At 39.1% G+C, this 19,886-nt stretch overlaps 2 protein-coding genes and 1 long non-coding RNA gene across 8 annotated transcripts in view; 2 read left to right on the top strand and 1 right to left on the bottom strand.

The window, feature by feature from the left end:
* LOC139148481 (DNA repair-scaffolding protein-like) overlaps positions 1 to 2,626 on the top strand; it is a 60,211-nt gene extending 57,585 nt beyond the window's left edge. For all 6 annotated transcript variants that reach the window (XM_070719949.1, XM_070719947.1, XM_070719948.1 and 3 more), the window contains 2 exons: positions 401 to 527; positions 1,930 to 2,626. In XM_070719949.1, coding sequence (XP_070576050.1) covers positions 401 to 527; positions 1,930 to 2,097 — 295 coding nt within the window. In that variant the 3' untranslated portion in view covers positions 2,098 to 2,626. The remainder of the gene's footprint in view (positions 1 to 400; positions 528 to 1,929) is intronic.
* A 5,090-nt stretch (positions 2,627 to 7,716) lies between these two features.
* On the bottom strand, positions 7,717 to 9,063 carry LOC139148479 (CCAAT/enhancer-binding protein epsilon-like). The gene has a single exon (XM_070719946.1). The coding sequence runs from the start codon at positions 8,818 to 8,820 to the stop codon at positions 8,032 to 8,034; it is 789 nt and encodes a 262-aa protein (XP_070576047.1). The 5' UTR covers positions 8,821 to 9,063; the 3' UTR covers positions 7,717 to 8,031.
* Positions 9,064 to 9,634: 571 nt separating this feature from the next.
* LOC139148480 (uncharacterized) lies at positions 9,635 to 19,399 on the top strand. Its single transcript, XR_011555945.1, has 2 exons — positions 9,635 to 9,821; positions 17,374 to 19,399. It is a non-coding gene; the product is annotated as an uncharacterized lncRNA (long non-coding RNA).
* The last annotated feature ends 487 nt before the right edge of the window (positions 19,400 to 19,886 follow it).

Here is a 19,886-nt window from a genome sequence, read left to right as displayed (position 1 = left end):
GTCACGACTGTTCTTGATCATTTATCTTTCATTCTACAGAAAAGATTTGGTATCACAAGGTAGTTTCAGCATTAGGATATGATATACATGTTTGATAAACATCTATAATCTGATAATGTGTATGAAACAAAAGACAGTGTGTTTTAATGTGTTCCCTGCTAAATAAATGTACCATATTTATATAAGTATATTGTGTCCTCAAACATGACAATCCAACACTCATAAAATGGGAGAGACACCAATTGGAAAATACTGGTATTACTAGACTCATAATTTTTCAGCTCAAATTATCGTTACCGGTACTTCAAGCTGGATCGTTGGAGCTTGGCATGAAATAGCCTTAGCTTGCATGTAAGTCTGTTGCCTGATTCATAACCATGTTTCTATATGTTTATTTCAGTGTAACTGAGCTTCACTGTAGTAGGTGCAACAAAGATGTGTCAACACCTGTCACAAGAATGAATTTGGATGTCTTTGTCAAATCTACAGACAATGGCCAGTCACAAACACCGTCAATCAAAGTACAGGTAAAAAAAGCCAATAGTTCCTGCAATATAACTTAGAGACTTGACACACTGACAGCTGAATAAAATGCACATCACATCATTGAACAATATTCACATCACAGTCCCTGACTGCCATGCACATCACAGTCCCTGACTACTATGGTCCCCATCTACATATACACGTCACAATCCCTGATTGTTGTGGTCCTTCAGTCTATCATACACGTTACAGTCCCTGATTGCTATGGTCCCTGACTTTCATTCACGTCACAGTCCTGACTACTATAGTCCCTGTCTACCTTACACATCACAGTCCCTGACTGCTATGGTCCCTGACTGCTGTTGTCCCTGACTGCTTTGGTCCCTGACTTTCATTCACGTCACAGTCCCTGACTGCTATGATCCCTGACTGCTGTTGTCCCTGACTGCTTTGGTCCCTGACTTTCATTCACGTCACAGTCCTGACTGCTATGGTCCCTGTCTACCTTACACATCACAGTCCCTGACTGCTATGGTCCCTGACTGCTGTTGTCCCTGACTGCTTTGGTCCCTGACTTTCATTCACGTCACAGTCCCTGACTGCTATGATCCCTGACTGCTGTTGTCCCTGACTGCTTTGGTCCCTGACTTTCATTCACGTCACAGTCCTGACTGCTATGGTCCCTGTCTACCTTACACATCACAGTCCCTGACTGCTATGATCCCTGACTGCTGTTGTCCCTGACTGCTTTGGTCCCTGACTTTCATTCACGTCACAGTCCTGACTGCTATGGTCCCTGTCTACCTTACACATCACAGTCCCTGACTGCTATGATCCCTGACCGCCATGCATATCACAGTCCCTGACTGCCATGCATATCATAATCTCTGACTACTAACTCTGAATATGGTACATGACAAATGCCTGTGATCTCCCTACATGTTCATACAAAAGGCAGTATTGCCCTGTACATCAGAAAAGTGGAACAGACCATGGACTGTAGACAGACCTTCATCTGTTAAACCATGGAAATACGCAAAGATCAAACAGTTGGTGTTGATTCTGATCATCTTACCAAGTGACTGAAATCTGTTCAAAGATGGAATACTCCACTGGGATTTCACACTTTTCATAATTCATGTGTCTAGTGATGTAGTGATGAGTGACTAGAACTGGGTTAGGATTTCATTACAAAAGCAGCACTGAAATCTCCACAACAAGGAAGTTAACTTTTTCTGTTTGATTCACTAATTCCATCTCTCTGTTATAGCTAGAATGGAAGACGAGTTTTTTTTTTCAGTGAAAAAAAAATAACTAGGAAAACAGTGCTAGACTTTGTAGCTAAGAATTGCAGTGGATATATTTGGTATTCATTTCATATTATGTATCATTTATTTTATTGCTACAAGTAACATCTGGCTGTGTCTTTTGTTTGTGTTATAGCTTTTACAAGATACTATTGAAAAGCTCCTCCCTGTATCTGAAGAACCTGAGGATGGGTATGACATGCAGTGCATCATGGGTAAAGACATTGGACCTATCAATTGTTACATTGTTATGGTATCGCATGACATGGTCGTCATGGAGGAAATCAATTTACACAAAGAATGATGATATTTAGTAGAAATTACAACTTACTGGACAACCCAGTCTTGGAAATGTCTTAATGATTGAAATTTCCAGTGTGTCAGTTGAACGACAGTGTTTGCCATCTTTTGTATGCAGCAAATGTTGACAGTTTTTATGAATTATTCATATGAAAAAATCTTGTGATCTCTTCATTAGACATTTCTGTGAAGAAATTTGCAGTGAAATTTAATTTAATCCTGTCATAACTACCAGTAAATTGTAGAAAATGTTCTGTTGGTTTGTATCTTCATATCTACAATATGACTTGTACCTTTATTGTGTCATGACTCTGATTCAAGAAAATTCAAACAGACAGAAACATCCTTAAAGAATCATGACCATTCATGATGTACAGCCATCTCAAACACTTGTACATAATAAATGCAGTTATCTTCCTTAGCAGATATACCACATCTATTCTATGTTACAGTACTCTTACTCTTCAGTGGAAGGTGTCATTGTAAAATTTATATTGTAAAATTTTGAATTAAATTGATTTTATTGAAATAGAGACTTGTGGTATAAAATTAGTGTATGGATGATGCCATGTTGACAATACCATGGTCAGTGTGTGTAGTATTATTCTAATGATATTACAGTGGTCAGTGTGTGTGGTGTTATTCTAATGATATTACAGTGGTCAGTGTGTGTGGTGTTATTCTAATGATATTACAGTGGTCAGTGTGTGTGGTGTTATTCTAATGATATTACAGTGGTCAGTGTGTGTAGTATTATTCTAATGATATTACAGTGGTCAGTGTGTGTGGTGTTATTCTAATGATATTACAGTGGTCAGTGTGTGTGGTGTTATTCTAATGATATTACAGTGGTCAGTGTGTGTGGTGTCATTCTAATGATATTACAGTGGTCAGTGTGTGTGGTGTTATTCTAATGATATTACAGTGGTCAGTGTGTGTGGTGTTATTCTAATGATATTACAGTGGTCAGTGTGTGTGGTGTTATTCTAATGATATTACAGTGGTCAGTGTGTGTGGTGTCATTCTAATGATATTACAGTGGTCAGTGTGTGTGGTGTTATTCTAATGATATTACAGTGGTCAGTGTGTGTGGTGTTATTCTAATGATATTACAGTGTGTGGCGTCATTCTTATGATATTACAGTGGTCAGTGTGTGTGGTGTTATTCTAATGATATTACAGTGGTCAGTGTGTGTGGTGCTATTCTAATGATATTACAGTGGCCAGTGTGTGGCGTCATTTTAATGATATTACAGTGGTCAGTGTGTGTGGTGTTATTCTAATGATATTACAGTGGTCAGTGTGTGTGGTGTTATTCTAATGATATTACAGTGGTCAGTGTGTGTGGTGTTATTCTAATGATATTACAGTGGTCAGTGTGTGTGGTGTCATTCTAATGATATTACAGTGGTCAGTGTGTGTGGTGCCATTCTAATGATATTACAGTGGTCAGTGTGTGTGGTGCTATTCTAATGATATTACAGTGGTCAGTGTGTGTGGTGTCATTCTAATGATATTACAGTGGTCAGTGTGTGTGGTGTCATTCTAATGATATTACAGTGGTCAGTGTGTGTGGTGCTATTCTAATGATATTACAGTGGTCAGTGTGTGTGGTGTTATTCTAATGATATTACAGTGGTCAGTGTGTGTGGCGTCATTCTAATGATATTACAGTGGTCAGTGTGTGTGGTGTCATTCTAATGATATTACAGTGGTCAGTGTGTGGTATTATAACATTCACTGTTATATTTAGGTGCAACAGTATAACGAGTAATTCAATTTTGGTCTGAGGCTTGCAAAAAACTTCTTTCTTGAGACTTATAATATCAGAGAATTGTGTTTTGTAATAACTCTGGTCTAAGGAGATGTAACGTTCAGCTATACCTTATAAAGCCAATGTCAATATGTGCATATTTAAACAAACATTGTAAACTCTCTCTACTCTGATTTGCTGATTATGATCATGTGGTATGGACCATTATGACGCTGAACATGCATATAGTGAGTTTAAGGTTAACAGTTTCCAAAATTGTTAACAATTTGGAATAACTGTTGACCGCACTGTCTATACAATATTACACACACTCTAGTTTTTCAAATTGTTCAGTGAGAAAATTGGATTAGGTGTGTTACAGTTTGATAACACACATGGTATGGAATGGACACACTAGGGTTATGGCGTTTTTGTTTTCCCTTGGATGAGCCAGTTGCTTGAAACAGTCTGTTTCCCAAGGTGTATGGCCTTGCAAAACAGACTATTCAGGCAACAAACATGGTATACCCTCATGGCAAGTCAATTCTGCTTATTACCATTTGACTTGAAGTTACTTTGATGTCCAGTGTGGATGAACATGTATACAAAGGGGTCCACACAGTCTGTCAAAACCAACAGGTACTGGTAACAAATGATATGTACCCTTGGTTTTATGTGTGCATGAAAACTGCAAGTTATTATATATAAGTGTAAGCCTAAGCATTCTACGCTGGACGCCAGGACTGGACGTGAGGATCACTGTAATCTAGATCGCTATATGTGTGCACTACTCTAAAATCAAAGTTACACACAGTAGACAGTGTGTGCCAATAGGAAACATGGTATGGAAGCAAAATAACAAAAGGTGTTTATTCGTATTTGTGTATGCCATATACAAACTTGATGCTTCTTATGTTTGAGGTAAATACAGGTCATTCAATGTTTTTGTTCAAATTCAGATTACAGTGGGTCATTTATAAATGTAACACTCCTCAAACTTCCAGCATGACATGTATGTTATACTCATTAAACTTTTCACATAAAGCAAAAGTATGTCAAGTATTCCTTGGAAGTCTGATCAGAAAGTTGTTATGTAAATGAACTCATTATGATATGTCATCCCCATCAACTTCAAGCATCACTAAAGTAAGTATAACTGATGTAGCAAAGAAGTTTGATCAATTTCAGTGAATTCACTGATATCACCTGACTACAGAATTTCATTGAAATATGTAAATAAGTTATTAATCAGTATTTCTTGCTCATCAAACTTAAACTACAACTTACACTAGGTATGATCAATAAATTTGCTAAATTTGCAACTGAGCTTGTAATGAGAATCTCATATTCGTAAACTTTTCAAAATAAGTAAACCAAAGTAGGATCTATGAATAGTAAAGGTCAAAGTCAATTTGATCAGTATTGATAGATAACCTTATTACAGAAATTCATTCGATATGTAAACAAGCTGATAATCAGAATGTCAAGTTCATCAAACCTACAACATATGTTGACCTACGTATAATCATTTAATCATAGAAGTACGGTCAAAATCTGTCTGCTCAATACTGATATATAAGTGAATTACAGAAATTCAGCAAATTTGCAAATATGAGCTATCAATACATCATGCTCATAAAACTTCACATAAATTGACCTGAGTAAGATCAATATCTAACAGGGGTCCGGTCAAAATTTATGCACTCAGTTTTGATATAGAGCCAAATTACAGAAACTCATTAAATATGCAAACAAATTTATAATCTGTAAGCAACACCCACCAAACTTTAGCCAGAAAGTTAAACCGTAAATCAATCTCTTTCATCAAATTGTTGGAGTGAGTTTGAGATGTAGCCTAATGGATAAATTCATTAATTATGCCAGTGACCATTCATTATACAGACCACATCTTCCAAAATCAAATGAATCTAAATCTTTCCATGATAATGCTTCATACCAAATTACAAGGCATTCTGACGATTGGTTTTTAAGTCATGACTGGAACAAAATCAATCTACAAAGCGATGGACACATGGATGGACATTGTGGTGACATAGGACTCCGGCCCATGGTGTCCAACAAGCTAAACAAGTGGTTGGAGCGGTTTCACATGAGTCGTGCAACCTTTATGGGAGTGATGAAGTACCTGCTTTTAATATGATATGTTAAGTAAATTATTGCGTGAATACTTAACTATGAAGGTTTTTTTACCTTTACACTTCTGTGACTTTTTGTTCAACATTGGTTTGTTATGATACAACCAATCATCAGCAGCACATTGTTTTAAAGTCCCCTTTCAGTCCCATCGCATTTTCAAGTCCCCTAATTTTCACTCAATGTTTTCAAGCTCCCCCTTCCTCTGAATCTCCTCTAACCTCTTCAGAGGTATTGCGAATACAGCCTTACCTAAGTTACCTATATTTAAGCATAGTCATGTACTAGAAGTCCAATAGAAAACAAATATTGAAATTTTAATCCTGATTTTTTTTTTACCAATTCTTGTTCTGTAATTTTACATTTCACTCTGATTGAAAGGTAAAAGTTGGACAGGCAGAGGTACCATGGTTCGAGGCATGTGTCAATTACACTGCATACAGCATTGTCAGGATGGTAGGCACATGTATTCCACATGATAAGGAATTTTACAATTCGATATCAACATCTTTGTACATTGATATTCCACATTATTCCATTCTTCTGTCTCACTGCTGTATCATGGGATAGAAATTGCTATGGCAACTAAATGTTTTCACAGGTCTGTAAAGAGTGATGCAACATCCTGACACTCTGTGATCATATGGTTTCTCATTTGCATATGAATAGGGACCACTGCAGCTTTTGTACAATGGGGAATCCCCTCCTACATTCTTCCCTCACATGACTGTTAGTAATTCAGAAATTATTGTAAAGCAAGTACACTTGCAAGCTGTAAAAGTATTAATTTCTCAGTTAAAATTTCATATTTTTGCCACAGAAAACCTATACTTTAAACCTGTACTGGGAACTTGTTTGTCAGATCACCCAGTTGGACAATGGTAAAAATTTGATAAGAATGGTCATAGGTCAGTTGAGACAAAGGCAGCTGAGAAGAATGTGTGTGGGAGTTTTGATACCGGCTAATTTCACATGTCTTTCTGAAAGCCTGGGCTTTGCATGGACTGTCACATGAGAGTGGTTGTAGGTTACTGGAACAAATAATCAATCCCTGCTCTTTTCAACAAAAAATCAAGCAGAGGAATAGCCAACTTTGAATCTTCAAATATCAATACATGCACTGTAGGAAGCCATACAATCTCTGAGGCATAGGTTACATTAGTTCTGTGCTGCCGTTGTTCATGTTGCAACACTGAGAGCTTCTCTCATGCAAGTCTTTGCTCAGTTCCTGAGTAGATTGAGTATAAAGTCTGGAAACCAGCCTCAGAAGACTGCAGAAATGTTCTCTCAGTGTTGACCTAGAACTACAGTGGAATGGAATGTGTTGTTATTTTGCATAGTGAGGTTGAATGCAAGTGACAAGGGCTGCTACCCCATGACTGCTACACCTATAGCATGCAGCATGCATGTAGTTTGTCAAGGATGTTATCTTACATTGTTCAACCAAGTTGCTGGGTGACTTTCACCTTCGGTTGCTATTCTGGTATTACTGTACAGATTAAGACAGGAAGCTCATTTGGTGAAACTGATCTCCAATGGTTTTTCTAGTTTCTGTAGTCTTTTTGACACATAACATATATTACTTAAAAAGAGTTTCAGGAGAAACACTTATGCTTGGCAATACCAGTGTTTCTTGAAAGAATGCCTTTGAGTTGAGGGTGCTTATTCTTGCTGTACACAGTATTGGAAATAAAATAATCAGACTGAAGCAGGATATACAGTGTACACTCTGGCTATATAACTTGCCAGTATAATTTAATGAATACTTTACAAAGCTCACAAGTCAGTGTACATACTGTCGTTATAAAAGGACACAATCCTAACCTATCATCACTAGATTTGTAAAAGACAAGGTATTTGTACACTACTTTCGACATATATCTATATGAATTAATACGTGACAGATAATACATAAATAGATGAACAAGTCCATAACTGCGTGTTCCATCGTATTCTAATATATTAATACGATATGAAGAATAGTCAATTACATGTACTTCAGTTCGAGTTCTTATGTGACGATGACAAAAATTACATTGCATCAGCCCCGTTGAAGACGGGTGCTGCAACTCCAACATTAGTAAAAAGAGTTTTAAGCACAGTCAGCTCTTTAGACAGCAGTTCCACTTTTTTCTGCAGTCTCTCGTTCTCCTCTTGCAGTTGGGATACCTTCTGCTGTGTTTCTTGCTGTTTCTGTTTGGTCTTTTCTCTGGACTTCCTGACAGCTACGTTGTTTCTCTGACGACGCTGCCTGTATTCGTCGCTTTCCTTGTCGATCAGACGTTTTCCCTTGACGATTGCCTTTCCAGGTGGAGCCGATTTCAATTGGTTTCGTGTTCCCGGAACAGTCGACGTGGTCTGACTGGCTGACTCGTATGGTTTGCCGTTGTTCTCCTGACAGCAATGGCCGCTGGTGTCTAACTCGACCTTCTCAGTCTTCACGACGATCTGCCGTTGATTTTCCGACTCGTCGGTTTCGGAATTTCTTGCTCTACCAATCTGAGGCATGTATCCTGTATCTTCAGTTGAACACTCGGGTTTTGGGTGGTTGACTTTGATGAGCTCTGGTAATGTGCCTTCAGAATTCGGCGGGTCGTTGACGGTGGACGTTGGAGGAAAGCCTAGCTCTCGGAATAGATCGTCGCTTTTGACCGTTGACGAGGCCCCTGGATCCAAATAGGAGGTCAGATCAATAGAGCCTTCGTTTTGATACAGCTCACCGTATTCTGCCAGGAGAGGTTCGTCGAATAAGAAGACTGAATTTGCGTTCTTCGTCTTGGTGACCTCCACCTCAGTATCGTAAAATGCCGGTGAATCCATCGCTTTTACGTTCAGCTGGCATGGTGGAGTTTCCTCGTTGTTATATCCGTCGAGAGCCGTGATTTCACTGAAATCCAGACCGAAATCGCTGAAAGTACTTATCTTGGCGGTTGGGTAGCACAATTCTAACGAAGATTCTGTCTTTACGGTCGTTTTCGCCGTAAATTCCGACGTGTTCGTCGTACGTGTGGTTAATGTGGTGTACCTCCAGCTGTTTCAATGTGACAAAGTGCGAACGTCATGGTAAACGTGGTTCTTACGTAGGGAATCTCTTTGCAAGGGATAAACTGTATTAGTCCGCGATTACTTTATACTTTGTATATAAATGCAACCTTTCGACGGATTAATATTTATATCGACACCTGTGTATCAACATTATAATGGCTTTAATTTTGAAAATTAATAAAATATGGATATAATTTCCAAATATCATGCATATTGGTTCTCTTTTATTTTGCGCTTGAATATACTATTTCATTTCTTGGGTAAAACGGCACAGATAGAAATAGTAACTGATGTAATTTCTTAGTCATTTCATTGGACGAAAAACTGACATGCTCAAACAGGTTTGGTCGAGATTGCGCAATCTTCTTCCAATAAATGTTAGTTTTCAAATTAACGAGTAGAAATGGGCAAGGGTAGTTTTATGTTTTAAAACTTGAAAAGTAGCACGACAGGGTAGAAATTGTGAAGAAATAAGACCAAATGTGAAAAGAAAGCAATCGGTTATTGCTGGTAATAGTAGCCAATCAAAGAACAGCTTACTCTATCAGTGCCCACTGTAAGCAGTTTTCATCAGATTCGCTGATTGGTTAATCAGTCTGCCATATGAAAACCTACGTATTACATCATTTACTACAGCGTCAGGAGAAGAGGACTGTTTCAACATTGTCTTATTTGCGTCAGCGCCTGCCTCAGAATTGTCTCAAAGTGTCGGTCGAGAAAGGGTAGCTTTCATTTGTTTCAGAAGTAACATTTGTAATTCAGACAGCGACTAAAAGGTAAGATTTCGTACATTTTTATTTGTCAATAATCAGAAGGATATGTAGGTCACACCTTTCCTTTTGACTGTGTACTAGCCAGGAGCACGACGTAACCGCGTCTTCAAATCAGCAGCACAGAGAATCAGAATGCCATGTGTTATGCAACAGCCTTCTTCTTTACGAAAGTGCGTGTTTTCCGTGGGATACACATAGGTGGTTTTAAGGCCTTGCTGCATCAAACACTAACATACAACATCGGGACAAAATGCTTTAGGAGAGACAGAAGAAATGAACTCAGATGTGTGGGCATGTATGCAGCAATCTCCAGTCCTGGGTTAACTAAAACGTAGGTCAGTTGAAAAGGGTGAAGAAGCCAAATTTCCATATTAGAGCCTGGAGGTGTGAATGGAGATTAGCTGCAGTCATTGTTGCTGTATTACCCTTGTAATATTATTGATATGTGCTTACTACCCCCAGCCCACGCAACGGGCCAATAGAGGGCTATATTTAAAATTGCAGCTCAACTGAAATGTCATGTTTTTAGCTTTCTTACTCGTGAACTTGTAGGATTGATGGTGACAAGGAGTTTGCAGATTTGCTAGTGAGATCTAGTTAAGCAGTTTGTAGGTTGTTCAAAATAAAGAGTTTTTTTGCAAAAATGGTATTTGTTGTATCCACGTGGGGTTTTGTAGAAAATGAGGACAGCAGTTTCGACTGCAGAAATACTAGAATACATGCCCAGAGCTGTATATTCAGATTTGCACACTCCCTTGGATAAGTCTTTCTTGTAATGTAGTGTGGAAGATAGCGGGAGTAGACATGACCCCGTTCAACTTTGCTTGCCACTGGTGTGAGCATGGAGGTAAGAGTCCTTCAAAGTCACTGGAAATTGAGCAGTTTTTACCAGCCCAGAATCCGACTCAGTGCAACTACATGGCACTTGTCATATAAACTTCTGGCCATCCCCAGGGACAAGTTTTCTGTCAGGGCATGTTGGGGTGTGTAGAAATTGGTCCGTTGAGAGTCGTAATAGAGTCCAGAAAAGCACAAAAACCCATAGTCTCGCATGCCAGACCTCGAAACCTGCGTGCGGCGCGAGCGGCGAAGCCGCGAGCAGCGAGTAACCGCAGGTTACGAGGTCTGGCTAGAACCGACGTGCTATATATACTGTCCAATAGAATGCTTCGAAAATCGGCTGGATGAAAGAGTACATCTGTTGTTTATTCATGAATGTAGGTGGAGCGTCTAAAAATAGCCTTTTGAATTTGACTGAATGATTGTGTCATTCATCCAGAAATGTTTCATTCGAAGTAAACTGCCTTACGTTGACCTCAGACAGTACGGCTTCATGAAATCACGGTTACGCTATCCCCAGTAGCCATGATGAAAAAAATCTGCAAAAATGATCTATGCCGTCGAAGAAAGTGGTGATGGACAGCCTGAAACCGAAGCAGGAGGTAGCCATGACAGATTATCTGGACGGAGACGACGTTTCCGTGGATTTGCCGACAAGATATGGCCAATCTCTAATTTTAAGATTGCTCCGGCCTTGCTTCAATGCTTGCGATTGCATTTTGTTGATCGTCGACATCCTCTATGGAGTTTGCTTTTTCGTTTTGCTCCGCTCAAACGAAGCTCAGATTTTGGCCCCATTCAACTGCCGATGAGCTGGTGGTAAATGGCCTCACAAATAAATTCTCGCCGTAGATTTTCGCTTGAGTGTTTTTTCGGCACAGATATGTGAAACGTGGTGGACAAGTACAGTGAAAATGCGTTATGGCCATCTGTACGCGGTGGTCCAAAGTTATACTTTTATTAGCATAGGAAAGACAGCCCACTTTTGACGTCATCACATTCCTGAGCAGTTGGTTCTTGCCAGACCTCGTAACCTGCGGTTACTCGCTGCTCGCGGCTTGGCCGCTCGCGTCGCATGCAGGTTCGAGGTCTGGCATGCGAGACTAAAAAACCCATGGCCAGATCCCCACACCATGCACCAGTAGAGAGTCATTTTTAGCTCACATTTGATTATGTTTATGTACCATTTAGAGCGCTTAGAGGATTAGTCAACGGTTTATGTATGTACCAGGTATGTCTGTGTGTGTGTGTATGTATGTCCGTCATCAAAAACTTGAAACTGCAGCACCTTCCATCTTAATATTTTTGGGACAAGTACACCCAGGGGTGGAGATGAGCCTTTGTGCAAATGAACATACTACTAATTGTTAGTGTCAAAATATGGCAATGAGGTGAAAAGGGGCAAAAGCTTGCAAATTTATGAAATTGTGTAACCACTGGCTAGATTTGGTTGAAAGTCAGTATGCAGGTACCTCTGGGTGATTTAGGGCAATTTTTAGCTCACATTTTGTGTATGCATATATACTAAAGAGAGCTTATATGGTAGGTCAGCAGCATCTATATGTATGTATATATACCGTGTTCCTCCGGTTCTAAGACCCCTTTCCAGAACCAAAGGTGACGAAAAAGATGTAGGGGTCTCTAATACACGGATGTCACTGTGAAATAGAACATCGTTGCTAATTTATGCAATGTTATGCAAATTTTTATGCCAATGATTTTTTTGATTCACGCTAGTCGCTATAGACAACTCATACTTTGTGATATCGACTCATGCCATGCTGTGTAGATACTGGCAGTCGAATCTGTACAAGTATAAATTAATGAAGATCCACAAGTTTGAAATATAGCGTATTTGCCATACCTTCTTTTACTAAACAATACGATGGAAATAAATCTTCGTATTTCGGGTATAGATAATCGCCACGATACTTTGTTGCAACAAGTACGCTCCCCAGCAGCTAGCTCCCCATAGCATGCATAGCATGGCAACAAAAGTCAGACAATGGGTATAGGGAAAGTCCCTAAAGTTCCGCTAGCTGTGATTGGTCAATTTACGCAATAGGTCAAAGGTGTCAGTGCATGAGTTCAGGGTAAAATTCTGTTCAGCACATGCATATAGTGGGATGGTGTCCATCCGATGTTTTCTATGTACGATTTTTCATTTACCGTAATTACACATCTTGAGTTTATTATTTTGCTCCTAGTTTCAAAAAGTCTAACAGTATCTCGAAAAGAAATTTGATCTTACGAACAGGCAGGCTTGAACAGGTAAAGTGTTGAAGCCATCGGCTGGCCGAGACGAAAGATTGCAGTGCAAATCTGCTTTCAATTTGATGAACTGAATTTTTGGCGATAAACTTTGAAGTTTTTCTTATTACTTGTATCGATGACCAAAATATCTCTTGATGTGGAATTCAGTCATCTATGATCAACTGTTTGGAATATGGTACAAACATGCACGTTTTTGTTGAAACTGTAAGTGTATAGGGCTGTTTATGAAGTTGGATATTTTTCCCTTGCAAGACTTTGTATGCATAATCTTGAAAATCTGTTACACTATCGTTCTACTCATTGCTGGGACTAGTTCAGGAAAAGGACACACACAAGCAAGAAATGCCATTCAAACAATAAATACTTTTATTACAAGAGAAAAACTGCAAAATTAATAACACATATTAGTGGAATTCAAATAATTTTCAGTTCATGAGCAGAAGAAACTTCAGATATCACGTTTGTCGATACATTTGTCCTCTTCATTGAAGTCAAACCCGTCAATATCGATTGTGGTCATCTTCTCCCTCGTCATCAAACACGAGTCCTACTGATTCATTTGATAAGTCGTCATTGAGTACTGGAATCCCCTCGGAGATCATGTTGTCTTCAGTTCCGTCGAGCGCATTCGCAATACCCCGTGGAAGATTTTACGATACCAATGATATTTCTATTTTACTGGTTACTTATACGGTAAAGTTGAACGTAAGAGAAAACTTGCAGCTCTTTACAATGATCACAAAAGAAAACTTACGTGATAGAATACTGTTGAAAAAAACCTTTTTTACTGTAATGGTAAATTTGAACGTTAGAGAAAACGTGCAGCTATTCACAATGATCACAAAAGTTGAGCGAAGCAAGGTCAAAGCTTGTATCATTCACACGTCCCAAATTTTCTATTGATAACGGCGACAAAAGGATTTCCCGACATCATCACAGAATTCTATAAAAATGCGTCGATTTATCGTAGACTTTATTTTCTGACAAGTCATAAGACAGTGCACGGTCATCATGGGCAAGAAAAAAGTAATTATTCGAAACATTCTCGCTGTCAGCATGCTTTACTACCGTCGCACTCAGCTAGAACTTGGTTTGCCGTATGATCTTCGCGAGATGCAGACAACATACACGATCGAAATGTGTAGCCGTTGTTCAAGATTGTCGCAATATTGCAAGTTTGAAGCGAGATGCAGCACTGTTACTTTGGAATATCATCGAACGTGACTTGTCAGTCAACAAGAAGTACTACTTGAACGCAAAGAAGAAAGCATTCATCCATTCTCCAAGAGTTGGCATGGCACGGAAATGTCTTATCTTTTTTGGCAAATGATGTTGTCGTACCTCTGATAGAGCAATAAGTCCGAGGGACTGCTTTCACCGTACATATTCAGTAAAACAGACCAAATCATGCCGCTGACCAAAAAAATGAAACGGCCCTTCTTAGGGCCACAACAGTCTCCAAAAAGAGACGCTACTGATACCCAAACTTTTTTGTATTTATGTAAGTGTAAATTGTGTTTGTTTGATTGTGATGAAATGAGCGACTCGTACTTGATCAACACATTCAAAAACCTGACTACAACATGTTCAAAAACCCGACTGTCCTAAATGTTCATTTTATGGTAGCCAAATTGCATCAAATTATTAGATTCATTCTTGATCAAGATGTTCAAAAATCTGCTTATTTTGATGGTAGCAAAATGACAGTAACAAAAAGACGGCACTGTACTAGATTGAGTCTCTTTTAATGTTCATTTAGGTATCAAAATTCAAGTGCAATTTTATCGCCAGGAAACGATAGAACCATCCCTGATTGACATGTTCCAAACCCCAACAATAGTGTGCTTATTTTGAGTTTGATACTTCATTTTGACACTTATTTGTGACTTTGATAAGCAGCATATAGGTGTCGCAGATATCCTTGTCTCATTACATGACAATGGCTCTATTGTTCCAGTCAGAATTTGGGTGTACCCCCTAGGGGGGTCTTATAAACTAACTAACTGCTTAATCGATAAAATAATCCTGGGGTCTTATAAACAGGCGGGGTCTTATAATGTGCAGATGTATGTCCATCCACATCAAAAACTCCTAAATCGCAGCATCTACCATCTTAGTATTTGGTGTACAGGTACACCCCAGGGGTGGAGATGACAATTTGTTCAAATGAACATGTCAGTGTCAAAATATGCAAATGAAGTAAAAAAAAGGGGAACCTGCAAATTGCTAAAACTCTGCAACCACTGGCCAGATGTTAAATTTGGTATGTAGGTTTGTTTAGAGAACTTTGGTCACATTTATTCAAATTGTGGTGAAATTTTGAAAGTTGTATTTTTTGGGCAATTTTTCCCGTTTTTGGTCAAAAAAGCTTCTTCTCTGAAAGCGCTTGTCCCATTGCCTTGAAATTTTGTATGCAAGTATTTGTTGGATTGCTTTCAAACTTGATTATCTTGATCCAAAAGCTGTATTCTGTCGGATGTGTGAAAATTGTGTTTTGGGGGCAATTTTTTGCATATTTGGTCATAAAATCTCGTTCTCAGAATTAACGATTCTGATTGCATTGAAACTTGGTATTCATATACCTAGAGGCATACTAAGTTGAGTGTCTTCAAATTGTGGTGGAATTTTCATATTTGTATTTTTGGGACAGTTTTCTCCTTGTCCGATTGCTATGAAACTTGGTGTGCATGTTCCCAGGGTAAACTTAGTTAAGTATACTCACTCCGTTGTAGGGATTAACTCTATCCGCAAATCGCTGTGTGGACGGACCGAGCCGCTTCAGAGGCGTTTTAAACGCCCTCACGCGACAGGTATTTGTAACATAAAAAAAACAACCAACATACAATATTCACTTTGGTCATGGCTGTCGAACACCGCTCTACATCTCGTGGAAATAACTGGTCAGACGATGAAATAAGTTTGCTGATCTCAGTCTGGGCAGACGAAAGCATTCAAAGAATGCTAAACGGAACGTGTTGCGACAGCCTCGTGTACAAAAAAATTGCAGAAAAGGCTCTACAGAGAGGTTTAAACCGGACAGCAGATCAGTGCCACCGCAAGCTCAAGGCACTGAAGTTAAAATACAAAGAAGTTGTCGACAGCAACAGACGGAGCGGCAGAGGCAGAATATCGATGCCTTTCTTCGAAGAACTGTCTCAGATCCTCGGTAATCGGCCGTCTGTCAATCCCAGTAGAAACACCAACAGAATACCTGTTAGCTATGCTAAACATTATTCTGAAAAACAACACATTCAAATTTAACAACGAATTCTACAAACAAACATGTGGGTGCGCAATGGGATCGCCATCGTCACCCGAGATTGCCGACATCACATTTCACGAATTAGAACTGAAAATCATACGTGAACACACAACAAAAATATCACTATGGTGTAGATTCAGAGACGATATTTTCCTAATCTTCATTGGAACAGAACATGAACTCTGCTAACACACAGCATCGTACGCAGGGCTAGCAAAAGAGTTGCTGACATCGACGGTTGTTTATGAGAAGTGAATAAAAGACTGGCATTTTTGGAAGCGATCGAGTAGCTGAGGTAGGCAGGGATACGACTTTGGCCCAAGAACGCTGAATTTCGGCAGTAATTTGGCTTTTTACGTCAAGTCCAAAAATGGATTTGAAGTCACCGACCCTACGTACGGGTCTTTGCAGGGCTGTGGTGAGCGGGGCGATTAGCTGTAGCGGAACACACAGCATCGTACGCAGGGCTAGTATTGTATATGCCAATGGCATTGCCATGAGTTAACTGCATGATGCCAATCTGGTGAATATATGATCGACTTTCTGTTTTGAATTGTCTACGTCTTTCAAGAATTGTTTCAAAGTTTTATTTCACCTCACAAACCATTTGATCAGACAAGGATTGTTGAGCAGTTGAAATTTTAACAGCGATTAAAAAACAACTCGTCAGTTAGGTTGGGAAGTGATCGCTGTGTTTTATCTTTGAAAATGAAGGAACAGTTGCCATTTACATGTATTTTCGACTTTGTGTATTCTCGAGAATAATTTGTCAGAAGTTGCTAATAAGTAAGCTTTGGTACGTTCTGCCAAAAAATGTGTGAAAGTCTCGAGTAATGCTGAATTGACGTGAATAAATTAGCATAAATTAGCAGTGTTAGTTCAAAACGCAGGATGGCTCGATTATAAGACCCCCCTGATAATTACAACCATTTCATGTTGCTGACCCCTAGTTTTAGAATCGGAGGAATACGGTATCTGTAAAATATGTAATGCAAGTTTCTAGTGATGATATAGTAGATTGATGAAATCTGCAATGTATGTAATGCCTGTACAGGGCTATAAAAATTTCTCATTTATATATATATATATATATATATATATATATATATATATATACCCTCCCCACCTGTTGTGAACACTTATACCAACTTAATCATCATTCTTGTCTTGTATCAACAGCATTTCTGTGGAGGAGAAATCATAAGAAGAGCATTGCACTTATTGTTTGCATCAAGACGTTGCATCAGCACTGAAGGAAATCTTTGTTGCTAATGGCTCCAGACAGCACAAAGTCTACCAAGAAGTACCAAACTGACAAGAAGAGTGAGGAATACAAGAAAAGACGGGAACGCAACAATATTGCTGTGAGGAAGAGTCGTACAAAAACCAAAATGAGAACCCAGGAAACTCTGCAGAGGGTCAATGAACTCAAGGCTGAAAATGAACAGCTGGAGGTTAAAGTCAAACTTCTATCCAAGGAGCTAAGTGTACTCAAGGATCTTTTCTTGTGCCATGCTGGTCATATGCCAGATACCAGCGGCTCTGGAACCCTCTGTACTGCCATAAACAGTGAGACTTCTTGTTGTACACAGAATTCTCTGCCTCTTAAGGATCATGAGTACGCTGTTCACACAAGAGAAGATACTACTATCAAGGCTGAAGCATAGCTACCTTATATTTTTCATCACTTTCATGGATTTGTTTTGCAGCCCAATACTTGTGTAGGCATCTCCTCAAGCACTTTTCAGATTATAAAATTGTTGGAGGGTATTGCCAGCCATGTGAACAGATAATTATGAAAGGATTTATTTGTGTTGTCATTTCTTCAGTACTTTCTTAACAGTGTCATAGACAAAACGTTTATCATGGTATCAGTAAAAAGGTCATTCAGTGTTTTTGCTTTTAAGCTGACATTCCTATCTTGTAAGACGTGTCTTAGCTCTGTCATATTTCTCCAATATTTGTCCCTATCCTCAAAAGCTTTAACTACATTGTTGGACAAAAATTTGGATACAAATATAAGAGTCTATTGGTGCAACACCTCTACACACAAGCTAATTTCTCACATCAACAAAATGTAGCAGCTCACAGGAATGTACATTCCACTTTGTTTTGTTGAACATGAATGTTTTAGTTTTTCGTGATAGCAGAAAAGTTTGTCTCAGTGATGTAGATAACCGTTGACACTTAGGAGCAGTAAGGCATTAAATCTTGGAACGTGTAGTCACAAGTGGAAAAAACTACTGAATGATACAAAGGAAAGGAAATATTGTGAAGGGAGAACTGAAATCTTACATGCTGTTCAATGAAATGTTCGAATGAAAAGTGAAGGAAACAAGTTCTTGTTGTAGGTAAAAAAAAAATTGATATTTTTGGCAAAGCTACAGAAGGGGCAAGCATAATTTTTACGAACCATCAAAATCTCCCCCTAGTTACATTGTCACTGATGACTTGGAGTCAAGATTTTACAAGCTGTGCATGGAGATAGAGGCATTACATAAACAGGCAGTGTTGACACAAATTCTGAGCACTTCCCCCATACTCCCAGAAGACAAAAGAAACTAAAACTTAGCATGACAAAAATATCCTAAACATCGCTGTACAGAAGTTTGCATATTTGCAGCAATTTCAAAATAAATGCAGTAGACACTTTTCACAGTAGGTATTTTAGCTTACAGCTTGTAAACTTCAAAAGTTCACCCTCTCAGAAAGAGATAAAAATCCTGCCAATCTGAGGAAATGGTTTTCATAAAACCAGGTCTTTTTCTCAAATTCTTTACAAAGTTTAGTAAACTATAGTCAGTTACAACGTGTCATAAATATGGTATTAGAATGATTGAAGTATACTTGTTATATGATCCATAATTGTCATTGCTGTCTGGAGCAGGGCAGTAGCAGTGCATCACAGAAACTGAAACTTAACACAGAACATAGGTTGGTACAACAAATACCTGTAAATATGCAGACTACGTTAGGACTTGCAAAAGCAATGGTATGTAGGTTGGTCTTGAAAGAGAAGATGCCTCGCCTCCTATAATTTTTTTTTCTTGTTAGGGCCAGTACGTCAAAATATACAGACTGTATTCACTATAACAAACAAAAAATCCATCCCTTGGCAAACTGTACGAGTGTCTTTGAAAGCAAAATATACTTGAAAAATTTCAAAATAATCGTAACTAGAGTTTGCTAGTATTTGAGCACAGAACATGGATATGCTGCAAGTTGCTTTTTAGTCCCCACGGACACCGTCCGGGGGGACTTATAGGTTTGGTCATGTCCGTGCGTCCGTCCGTGCGTCCGTCCGTCCGTGCGTCCGTCCGTTCACGCAGATATCTCAGAGACGCCTGGAGCGATTTCGTTCAAACTTGGTACAAGGATAGTACCCTACCTCATACAGATGCACGTCGATTTGTTTCACAATGCGATCAAATTTGGCGGTGTTAGAGGACTTTTTAGTTTTCACCTCCATAGACTCCCATGTATAAGGCAGTCAGTCCATAGACTCCCATGTATAAGGCCGTCCATAGACTCCCATGTATAAGGCGGTCCATAGACTCCCATGTATAAGGAAGTCCATAGACTCCCATGTATAAGGAAGTCCATAGACTCCCATGTATAAGGCAGTCCATAGACTCCCATGTATAAGGCAGTCCATAGACTCCCATGTATAAGGCGGTCTATAGACTCCCATG

The sequence above is a fragment of the Ptychodera flava genome, chromosome 13 (assembly GCF_041260155.1).
Source record: "Ptychodera flava strain L36383 chromosome 13, AS_Pfla_20210202, whole genome shotgun sequence".
In the NCBI taxonomy this organism is placed as follows: Eukaryota; Metazoa; Hemichordata; class Enteropneusta; family Ptychoderidae; genus Ptychodera; species Ptychodera flava.
The sequence above is the reverse complement of the archived record's forward strand: the minus strand, read 5'-3'. Positions and strand labels throughout refer to the sequence as shown.